Genomic DNA, 12,014 nt, shown 5'->3' on the forward strand with positions numbered 1-12,014 from the left:
TATTCCATACAAACACATAGGTTTTACACAAAAGCCTGGTTAATTTGCAAGAGAGCCAAATTCTTTTCTTGGAACTTGTAAATTATGTTAATGGTAAAAGAATTGAGGGTGGAGCAGTTACTTTAACTGATAATTTCACAATTTTCCAGTGTTTAATGATAATGTTCTGCTAACACTTTCTTTTAATGGTGAATATATTCTTGACCTGGGGAAATATTTAGGCCTTATCTACTGTTTGCAGCAGTAGCCATGATATTACTGGGCTTTAATGTCTTTGAAACAACTGGTTTCATATTCCATCCCCTGGACATTTTCTATAATGAATTTACCAATGGAAATCCCTGTATTTTTGGAAAGAAAAATCCCTTACTCGTAGAGTGTGATCCCATGATCCTGAGCAGAATGCAGTTCCATCAGGTGAAACTCGTAAGGTGCTAACTCGGTTTTCATGACCAAACAGAATGGATACACGAGACCCTTTCAGAACATCCCATACATTTATGGTGTAATCATTGTAACCACCAAATAGTAGGCGACCTGCAAACAGAATCACATTTATACAGAATAATGACTTAAATGGTTAAAATTAAGTAATAACAGTTAATGAAAGGAGAGGAAGGAGGGTTTTCTGGCTGAAGCAAAACCTGTTTGTAAGAAGTTTGAGGCAGAGTCAGGAGTAGAAGTCAGATCTCCTGATACTCAAACCTATGCCTTAAATACAAGGCCATCCTCACTCTACTTTCATGGGCACTATAGGATGTTGCTCCAACACAAAGGTGTATATGTTCATTCTAAATTGGACTAAATTACTCTTTATGCACTCCAAACTAATATCATGCAAGTCCAGCCTCAGATTTTGGGTGCCCACTTTGCTACAGAGAATGACACTTAACATGTCAATATCGTGGCTCTGCATGGATATTAATTGCCAGTAATAGCTCACCAGTGGAGGCCATCTTCTGCAACTGAAAAGTAATGGTATTTGAAACCTCTTTTTTTAAAAGAGTATTAAAAATTCCATGATTGCACTTATTAAAAACATGCAATATCTTTCAACGGTTACAGATGAGAGATTAATTCAAAAGAGGGATATAGACTGAAGGCAAATAGAACACTTTAATAATTAATATCTGACAAAAATATTCTGATGATATTCTGGGTATGTTTATAAAATTGTTTATAAAAGGTTACCAAGTGATTATTATAGCTTGTTATAGAGTCCAACAGTTCCTTATCTTGCTCACAATTGTGGCTTATATAATCACCTACAGCAACTTCTACTCATGTGCTTATAAGCACCTATATCATTTACTACTCAGGTCTGTAACATGCTTATAACATCTATATCATTTATTAACCTTTCATGAACTATTTATAGATGTACCCTAAATACAAAAATTGACCAATATTCTATTTCTAGTTGCATGTGAGGTGGATTTAAACATGCTGGGTGAAATCCTGGCCCCACTGAAGTTATAATGGCAAAATTCCCATTGACTTCAATAGGGCCAGGATTTTACCCCATAGCCACATATTATTTGTTGATAAAATTAAAAAATAACCAATTACATTACTTAATAAAAAAATCTTTTACAAAGGAAGAAGATATTTTAATGGATGGAAAATTTCTTTCCATATTTAATTTAGCTCTTGTTTGTAATAACAAATGTTCTCAATTTAAACTGAAAAAGTATTACATTACAACCTCAGCTGCATCCCAGTCTAAATGCCTCCCCGCAGCAAAAAACTACATATCCCCCAAAATTCAAATCTCACCACTGAGAGAGAAATCCACGCTAGACGCTCCAAAAATGATGCTCTCTTTGGAATAAATTGCTACTTCTCTATCTGCACGAAGGTCATATAAACGACACTAGAATTAAAGCAAAAACAACATCTGTTCAACACTAAGGACTAGACCCAATTGCTGCCCCCTCACCCTGTGCAAAGCATGAGGAGGAAGGGGACAGGAATTCCAACCCTGTGGGCATGATGTGGAATGGCTGTGCAGCTTCTGCTCTTCTGCCCATGGACTATAAGAGTACCTGGGACCAGCCACTACACAGGCTGTTTAGACATCTGGATCCTAATTGTGATCTAAATGCCCTAAGGCTGACTGTCCTAAACTGAGTGATCAGCTGGCCATTCCTCAAATCATCTCTCTATGCTGACATAGGGAGGAACTGTGTGTTCCTGAATTCAGAGTATACACATACAGCTCTTACACAATGAAGCAGGAGGGCACTGTGGGTTTACAATCGGAGGGTGGGTACAGCTTTTTAGGGCTGGCCAGAAAACAAGAATTCCATTTCACACAAAAATGGAGGCTTTCAGAATTTGTTTTCATTCTGCATCAGGACAAAAAACAATGTTCACAATTCCAGAAAATTCCATCCTAGACCCGAGAAAGCTTCCCAACGAAAGTTGAACCACAATCAATACATTTCCACACAACATTTTGGTTTTGATTTAGAAGAATCAGCATTTTCCAACCAAAAAAGCACACACCTTTTGCTGAAAAATTTCCATTCAGCCCTACAGCCTTTGGCTTCACATGCCCATTACTCTATTATTTGCCAATATGTTTTAACTTGTTTAATATGGAAACTTCTATATTCAGACCAAAAGTTTCAGCAGCCCGGAGAACAGCAATTACTCAGCCCTGAAATCATGTGTGCTTTTGAAACTGTATTTCAACTAACCTGCCTCAGTAAGTTAAGTCTAAGCAAACACTGGCTAGCTGGGGTTGTTAATATTAAGTCTTACTAATGAAAAGTGGCTGATATTCAAGTCTGTGCATAAAGCAGAGACTATATTATTCACAGACCTGTTATAAACTGCCAGGTATTTGACGTCAGCATTTCCTGGCGCTATGAGCTAATGAATAATTCTGTCAGAAAATTCTGACAAATGGGTCAGTTCACTCCAGGTGAGAAAAAGCTTATATCAACATACATTTTTGACAGCCCATCAATCAGTCAGGCTACTCAGTTCCACAGCATCCCCAGGCATTCTTTTTGGGTGACAGAAGTCTTACAGTGCTGCTCTCAACATTCTCAATGTAAAGCAGCAATTTGCTATTTGTAATTAAAAAAAAACAAAAACCAACCACCCAGTAGTCAGAGGAACTGACCAACCTCCATCCCCCAAAGTATGAAGATGGAATTTTCCATTCTTCTATTTAGTTTGGAGGAATTCACACACAATTGATTAGATCGGTTTTGCTTTTTAACTAATAGCACAGTTGCCATAGTTTGTGGCACTTTTGAAAAATTAGTGTGTTCTCATATGAGTTTTAGTGATGGAGAATTCTCCATTTCCTTGCCTCCACAACGTAGATGCTTACTGTATGATACCCCTCTTTGCTAACATACACTGTACTCTCAGCTAGATGTATTCATTTATAACAGAGGCTTTTGGCTTCTAAAAACAGCATGCACTTTCTCCAGAAAGCACACAAAATGTCTGATCCCAAACCCATTGAAGTAAATAGGAATGTTTCCATTGAATTAAATCAGCTTTGGATTAGGCCCAAAATTTGTTACATTGTCCGAGTACTTCAGTAGGACTTTGCGGCCCACCCAAGTTTAAAGGCAATGCTTGAGCAAACAGAAAATATCTCCAAATTCCTTCTGAAGATCCCCCTTTGAAGTCTGACAAATTTCAGCCCAGATTCGGATTCTTTTGTACCCATATGGAGACCCATTGACTGCAGATGAGGATCATGTTGGATCCTTACGGGATAATAGTATATTGTATGTAACATGCTGACTTAATGTGCCATGTCCTTTTCTAGGGTCTTATTCATAGATATGAAGGTCAGAAGGAACCATTAAATCATCTAGTCTGACCTTCTGCATAATGGAGGCCATAGAATTTCATCCAGTTTCTCCTGTATTGAGCCTATTAACTTGAGTGTGGCTAAAACATACCTTTCACAAAAGCATCCAGTCTTAACCTGAAGACTTTCAGAGTCAGAATCAACCACTAAATAGAGGATGACGGCCTACTAATGCTACTAGCTGCTGGAGTTACTCCTTTACATCAAGGGATAGAGAACTGTGAGTTGGTGCTTAAAAACTCATATCCAACCCATATCCTGTCTTTGCTGATACCTCATGATGGGGCTGTCGTATGTTCATCACTTTTCAGAGGGTAAAGCTGAAGTTAGTTTCTTTAAGAATTTCTCTCTGAAGTGAGAACATACATTTGAGTGAAGTGCAAACACACATATGGATACAGCATCAATCATTCTCCACCTGAACACTTGGAAGTTGGACAGTCTATACTCCAGAAGTAGGCTGGTGCAGTGCTAAATATTGCTTGTGTTTTTGTGCCTTCATGATTGTTGCAGCCCAGAGTACATTAGACCGACACAGTGCTGACAGACTGGCCCACACAGAGCAGCAGCTTAAAGCTACCTTTGGCACAATCACTTGTGACTTATGCTCTGTATCATCTGGCCTCACCAGAGGATCTGGGCCAGATCCTAGAGCAGCCACAGAGGGGAAGGAGTTTAGACCTCCTAGCAGTTCCCAAGAATGGAGCACAATTTAAAATGGCAGAGAGTCAGTCGAAGGTTTTAAGGGAAAACTTTCAGCTGGACACTATTTATGTGCCTACAAAACTCGGGGGAGCATACAGCAGCACATGCAAATTTAGTTTGCTGTGTAAACAGATGTGACTGCAAATTTTACAGGCAGATTAATGGAGGGAGTTTGAGTATTTGCCTAAAAATCTTTTTGAAACTCCTTGTATGCCTCCCATAGTGACCCTGCTGGAAGATCTCACACAGAAATCGTCCCAACCAAAACCTTCCAAAGGCCAGCTAGGAATTCTGCAAGCACTTCCCTATATCTACATATTAATAACTTGGGTCTAATAAAATCACTTCATGTCAGCTGTGAATTTGGCCCATTCTTTGTAGGGATTTATGATATGAGACTTAACAAATCTTTTCCAAATGAAGTTCTTGAATGAACTTACTGTGGCATCATCAGAGCCAGAGGCAAAAGCATCCCCACTTGGGTAGTATCTGTGCAGGGGGAAAAGAGAGTACAATAATGTGTTAGGCAAATGAAGTAGGCTTTCAGAAATAACATCAACACGTAGCTTAATATTACGCTGTTGTAAAAGTATTCTGCCAGAAATGCACTGACCTGACGCTATTGATATCGGATTCGTGAGTCTCAAATGACTGGATACACTGTCCAGACCTCATGTCCCAAACCATTGCTTTCTTGTCACACCCCTAAAGAGAGAAATAATTACCCCCGTTATACACACACCAATTCACACAGGTGAAATCAACCCCACATAAGATTTAAACACCCCCTTTCAATCCCAACTAAGCTCTGCACCTCACATTTCCTAAAAGGAAACACTTTAGCAAAGCTGCTTCCAGACACTGCGGCTATATTTTCAGAAAGCCTGAAACTTGCTCCCCCTTTTTATGAGCACACAAAGATTTGCAGGAACAAATCCGAGCACCTGCACCACTTACTGCCTGTTTGGCACCTGCAATTGATTAGAAGGAGGCACCAGCACTCAGATTTGCACCTGCAATTCAGTTATGCATGTAAATGTTGCAGTACAGAAGATGGGCCAGAGACCCCCTGAAACTTTACCCCTAGGGGTCTGGCAGAAATACATGCAGTGAGATTGTACAGAAAACCTTGCAGTTGTTTCTGAAACTTTCTGTAATAAATACATAACGATTAGATAGATAGGTAGAATACTCCCCTGCAGTATGTAAAATGAGCTGTTGGAGAATTACAGGCGGCAAAACAATCGTTCAGTTAAACTACTCAGCCACTCTGTCTTTATCTTTTTCATCCTTTGTCCCATTCATTTCCTTCCTTTCTTCCCCAGGAAATGTTCTCTTGTTGTGAACACTAGTTTAATAATCACAAGAAGCACAAGACTTACTGTCTAATTACACTGCGTTACAACAGGTAAGAAAGTGGGTTTCCTGTTTCTTATACGGACAGCACTGGTGGTTGAACATAGTGCTGAAAGTCAGGATCCTCCTGAGTTCTAATCTTGGCTCTAATGCCGACTCTTTGTGTGGCCTTTGGCAAGTCACTTGGGTCCAGATTTTCAGAAGTGGCTTCTAAGTTTGGGCACGCAGTTTTAGAAAGCACTAAGGCAGGGGTGGGCAAACTACAGCCCACAGATCGGATCCGGCCCGCCAGCCCTTCTAATCCGGCCCTCGAGCTCCCACTGGGGATTAGGGTCTGGGGCTTGCTTGGCTCTCCAGCCAGGGAGCAGGGTCGGGGGCCATGCCACGCAGCTCCCGGAAGCAGCAGCATGGCCCCCCTCCGGCTTCTATATGTAGGGGCAGCCAGGGGCCTCCACTCTGCACGCTGCCACCGCTCCTGCAGCTCCCATTGGCCAGGAACCACAGCCAATAAGCGCTGCAGGGGCGGTGCCTGCAGACAGGGCAGCGTGCAGAGCCTCCAGGCCGTGCCTCGCGTAGGAGTGGGAGAAGGGACATGACACTGCTTCCGGGAGCCACTTGAGGTAAGCGCTGCCCAGAGCCTGCACCTCTGAGCCTCTCCCCATGCCCCAACCCCCTGCCCCAGCCCTGATCCACCTCCTGCCCTCCAAACCCCTTAGTCCCAGCCCAAAGCACCTTCCTATACCCCAAGCTCCTCATCCCCAGCCCCATCCCAGAGCCCACACCCCCTTCTGCACCTGAACCCTAATTTCATGAGCATTCATGGCTCGCCATACAATTTCTATTCCCTGATGTGACCCCCGGGCCAAAAAGTTTGCCCATCCCTGCACTAGGGCCTAATTTTCTGAGCTGCTGAGCACCCCACACCTCCAGCTGAAGTCAATGGGAGCTGCAAAAGGTCAGTATCTCAAAACAGTCAAGCCCTAGCAGTTTATATAGCAGAGGCCCAAAAATAGAGGCAGCCAAAATTAGAGGAATACACAACATGATGTTTGAATCTCTAGTGGCTGTTTCTTACCAGCTCTCCTACAGTTGCTACCAGTGGTGGAGATGCAGTGCAGCAGCAGCAGGGTGGAAATCAACTCTTGAGTAGCCATAGCCCAGGGCTGTTCATGCCAAGTGCCACCTTCTCCTCAAACACTAAAAATCACTTTCTGGTGCCCTGCACTGCTGCCCTAATGTTGTTTCCGTAGTTGTATTGTGCAATTCCCACCATGCCACTAAACTCCTGCACTGACTCTTTCATCATTTAACATGTCTGATATAAAAAATTACTACTTAGTTAATATTTTATGGTGCATTCTTCAAATTACCTTAACTAGAAAATGAAACAATTGCAATAATCTCAGCCAGGGATAGCTCCATCCATGGCTCTGAAGCCATTTGATTAATAGCTAGTTTGGTATTAAACATATCCGCAAGAAAAAGAGTGTAAAGAATTTTCCAACTGGGCCTGCTATTGCAAGGTGCAGAGCACGACTTGGGAAGGGTTAACTATACTCACAACTCCCACTGAGATCACCCAGCCACTCCTAAGAGGTATTCAACACCTCACAGGGTCAGGCCCACAATGGTCTCATGGAGAAGACGCTGGCCTGGGAGTCTTGTCTTTGCCACTGACCTGCTGCGTAACGACCTTGGGCAAGTCACTTCACTTTGCCTCTGTTTCCTCCCCCAGCTTTTGTCAGTCTTGCCTGCTTAGGCTACATCTACACTACAAGCTATTGGTGAGCACTAGCTCGATGTCAGCTAGTGTGAGTATAAATAGTGATGTAGCCACGATAGCACTGGCAGTGGTGCCTGTTTAGCCAGGCAGTGAACAAACCCACGCACATACTCAGCATGGCTAAGCTGTGCCGCCACTACCCAGGCTACTGCGGCTGTCCTATTGTTTGTACTTGAAGTACTGCGTACGCCAGCTGGAAATCACACCCCTAGCTTGTAGTATAGGCATAGCCTAAGCTCGTCAGGGCAGGGACCATTTCTTACTACGGGTGCGTACAAACTTAGCATAATCAGGCCTTGATCTCAGGTGGGGTCTCTAGGCACTACTGTGATACAAATAAGAATAGAAACAAACATCTGCAAATCAGTGATAAGAAAAAAAATCAGATTTTTGGGGTGGGGGAAATCATATTTAAAGAACTATGAAAACAGTAACATGAGAAGAGAGGGTAATAACTAGACTTGGCATAGGAAGCACTCTGCCTTCCTTTCTGTTCAGGTTTCCATAGTCACCATGTGGTGAACATATTATAGGCCCATCCTGCTATGGGTTACTGCTTAGTCAGTGTCTTCCTCCTCAGCAGACTGTGTATATGCATTATTTATTTTTAAGAAGACATAATTGGTGGTTAAAATAAACAGTCTCCTCGTGATCCATTCCTCTCTCTTTTAAATCCCTTGTGAAATTAAATCACAATTCTTCACTTATGATGTCATTATTTAAATGGAAGAACTTTCCTTCTGGTACCAAAGCACCAGATAATTAATGCTCTGCCCAGAGAAGGAAATACATTGGAAAGGGAACATTTTGGATTTCAAAACCCACTCACATTCAGGGCCCAACCCTGCGTTCCTTGCCTGTCCACTACTCTCACTGACATCTACAGGAGTTTGGGATGCAAGAACAATGTGCAACCTGGCTCTTCACATACACAGTTCTTGCGCTGATTCCTCTGTGTGGAGACAGGTTCTTTAAAGGGGTAAAATTTACCCCATGCGGAGCAGGATATTCATTTTTAGTGGAATTAAAAGGGTGTTGAGTATTGAAACCAAGGGTTCAACTCTGAGGGCACACTTGGCACAGTTCAACAGGAAAACACAGAGGTTACTCTAAGGCCTGGTCTACACACTATTTTTAGCTCAATCGTTAAAACTGGTCAACCCTTCCTGCGCATGCAGTTGCCCCCATGTAAACATGATGATATGGGCATAGCTTAATCCCTTACATTTATGGAAAAAGCAATCCTGGTATATGCACCTTTACACCAAAATAATTGCACCCACACTAGGGGGCTGTACCACTTTAACTATACCAGTGTCAAACTAATATAGGGAACATCTTCACTGCAGAGTTAACTTGATTTACCAGCACTTGAATTACTCCACTTGAGTTAGGCTAGCTCAAATGAGAGCAGCCACACTGTGAAATAGCATTTGAGCTGCTGTGTCCACACTGGGGCTGCACACACACTTGTGTGGCATGAAGATTTCTGGAGTCATATATTGTTGTTCTCTGCACTGCAGTGAGCTTAATGGCTCTTTCTCAGTGAATTGTGAGAGAGAACCTGTCTGTCCTTTATGGGCACTGGAAGACTAGCAGCACTCAAACGGAGCCAGCCTGCATCTACACTACAGACTGATCATGTTAGCAGCTGATGAATTGTACTAATTTGACCTGTAGCCTGTACCCCCTGAAGGACCAGCCAACTTGTGTTGAAATCACCATCACACTAGAGTTAAGGGTTTGTGAGTGAGAACAGGACTCGAGTTAGGAACAACATTCAAGTTATAACTCAAGTTAACTTTGCAGTGAAGACAAGTCCATAGTTAAAGCAATGGGTAAAGACAATCCCTAAGACACCTTTATGCCTCCCTGATACTGCCCGACATGATGTCAAAACAGCCTCCACCATAACTCAGTTGTGCAACTGGACAGAGCAGTCCCCTAGCAACCAGTCAAGGATCAGGTGAAGTTCTGTGTGCTTCTGTCCCATTTCTGCCATCCCCTCTCTGATATTCCCCTAGGCTGAGGAGATGGGAGAGCAAGTGGTATAAATCCTTGATGGCCTAATTAAAGTAGCTGAATGTGCCGTTAGTGCTGCTGAAGGGCAAAGGGCACTTAGTGATGGGTGAAGATCTGGCCCACATCTCTGTAATACCTATGGATGATCTAACTTGTGTTGATGCTAAACCAGTCCCCGAGCTACCTCCAGGCTTCTGGGAGGGGGTTATCAGAAAGATGGCATCTGCATCGACCCCCTCACCCAGGTGAATTGAGCAGCGCTCTGGCACCCCCGATGATCAAGCTCTCTACAGGAATCCAAGTAGGGAACGAGTAGGGTGAAGAAAAGGAGGCAAGTGTGAAAAGCCATGTGCAGCATAAGAGAATCCTATCTCTGGAAGGCCTATACCAGCTTCCGCTCTATGAACTTTTACTGCTTTAACTCTTGGTCTTTCCCCTTCCCATGGGAAGCTTTTGATCATGTGATGGATTATTTTAATGTAGGGTGGCATTTGCTAAGTACGTTAGCTACAGAGCTACAGTCAATCTGATGGGGTTTGGGTTTGACCTTTCAGGAGAAGTGTTAATTTGCTCCAGCTTGAGAAGTGTGCTTGCAGTGACAGGACTAGTTGCTCTGTATGGTCTCTCCCCATATATCCCACCCTCACCTTTACACAACATCCCAAACCTCCCCTTTTCCTACATACCCTTCCTTTCCCCTTCCTTTATTCCTTGTTTTATATTATAAAATAAAAATCCCACTTACCCCAGACACAAATGTATTTCCTGTTTCAGAAGGGGCCAGATCCAGGCACAGAACATCAGCCCCATGCCCATGAAAACTCTGCAGAAGCTGCCCACTCTCAACATCCCAGAGGGCACACGTTCCATCTCCACTAGCGGTCAGGATCTACAGTAGGTGAGAAAAGGGCAACAGTACAACATGACATAAAAGCCTCAGGTTCACTCAGAAACCATTGTGCCTCCCACGCACAATGAACTGGATTTTACAGTAGAACCTCAGAATTACAAACTGATCAGTCAACCACACACCACAGCAGCAGAGATCAAAATACAGTACAGTGCTGTGTTAAACAAACTAAAAAAATAAAGGGAAAGTTTAGAAAAAGATTTGACAAGGTAAATTAAGATGGTTAAAAGCAGAATTTTTTTCTGCATAGTAAAGTTTCAAAGCTGTATTAAATCAATGTTCAGTTGTGAACTTTTGAAAGAACAACCATAATATTATGTGCAGAGTTAGGAACAACCTCCATTCCCAAGGTGTTTGTAACTCTGAGATTCTACTGAACTTAATGTGCAATAGATTGGAGTCAGTAAACCAATGTGGAGCTCAGCATGGTTTTCTCAAAAGGAACGTGGTGGGGTGGGGAACAGAATATTGTGATAGACACAGTAAATATTAACTTAATTCTGTTCTCAGTTGTTTGCGGGGACACCAGCTAGTGCATCCAAGCTTGTGATCTGCTCGTATTCCCATTTCAGCCCGTAAGTTCTTAGCCCCAGATCGGTATGTCTGCCCTGTCCACATTAATGAAACTGGAATCCAAAAAGGGTTATTTGAAGAGTTGGTGGATTTAAATAAACTTTTTAAGCTCCTCTTATTCTACTGCCTGAAACAGCCAGGTCTGGAGTCAACAAAATCCGTGTAAATTACAGATAATTTGAATGAGGCATCTTTTGTGTACATGAGCTTAGACCAACAATTGTTTGGCAAGTCCATCACGTCCTAAATCATTAATGTGTGACTGGATTGGGACATGTAATGACTAAATGTTGCCAACAGCTACTCTCATTCTGATGAAGACCCCCAGTTGTACAAAACTTCCCTGTGGCCATCAGCAGCTCTTACACAATCACAAATTTTGTATGCTGAAATGTTGTCTGATGGTTCAGTCCTGTATACTAAACAAGGAATCACAAGGCTCACAACTTAAGTGCTAAGGTGGCTCTCCCTAGACAAGTAGTGGAAGAAACATAGATCATACCCAATTTTTTTTAATGCTTAGTAAAGCAATTGCTAGGGAAATCAGCTGTGGTTGGAAGCCAAAATGAATCACACTGCAAGGGGAAAAAGAATCATGCAAGTAGAGAGAGAGTCACTTACAGGGCTACACGTGGGTTAAAAATAAATTATTTCTGGCAAAAGCTCAGATTTGGTTACCCTTCAATAGATACAGGGGCACTTAGAGGTTTGTAAAAATTGCAGGACAGTCTGTTTTGGGTCCTGCTTTCCCCATTGCATGCGGAGATGTGCTAAAATTTTGGGATTGAGGGTTGGAATAGAATCCTAAATCATCTCATTATTTT

General features: G+C 42.5%; 1 protein-coding gene across 2 annotated transcripts in view; it reads right to left on the minus strand.

Annotated features, from left to right (window-relative positions):
* Positions 1–12,014, minus strand: part of GNB5 (G protein subunit beta 5) — a 28,063-nt gene that overhangs the window by 2,278 nt on the left and 13,771 nt on the right. For both annotated transcript variants that reach the window (XM_044980922.1, XM_044980924.1), the window contains exons 6-10: positions 10,453–10,596; positions 5,160–5,251; positions 4,987–5,035; positions 1,777–1,873; positions 371–537 (exon numbers count right to left, since the gene is read on the minus strand). In XM_044980922.1, the coding sequence (XP_044836857.1) occupies positions 371–537; positions 1,777–1,873; positions 4,987–5,035; positions 5,160–5,251; positions 10,453–10,596 (549 nt within the window). The remainder of the gene's footprint in view (positions 1–370; positions 538–1,776; positions 1,874–4,986; positions 5,036–5,159; positions 5,252–10,452; positions 10,597–12,014) is intronic.

The sequence above is a fragment of the Mauremys mutica genome, chromosome 11, assembly GCF_020497125.1.
Source record: "Mauremys mutica isolate MM-2020 ecotype Southern chromosome 11, ASM2049712v1, whole genome shotgun sequence".
NCBI lineage: Eukaryota > Metazoa > Chordata > Testudines > Geoemydidae > Mauremys > Mauremys mutica.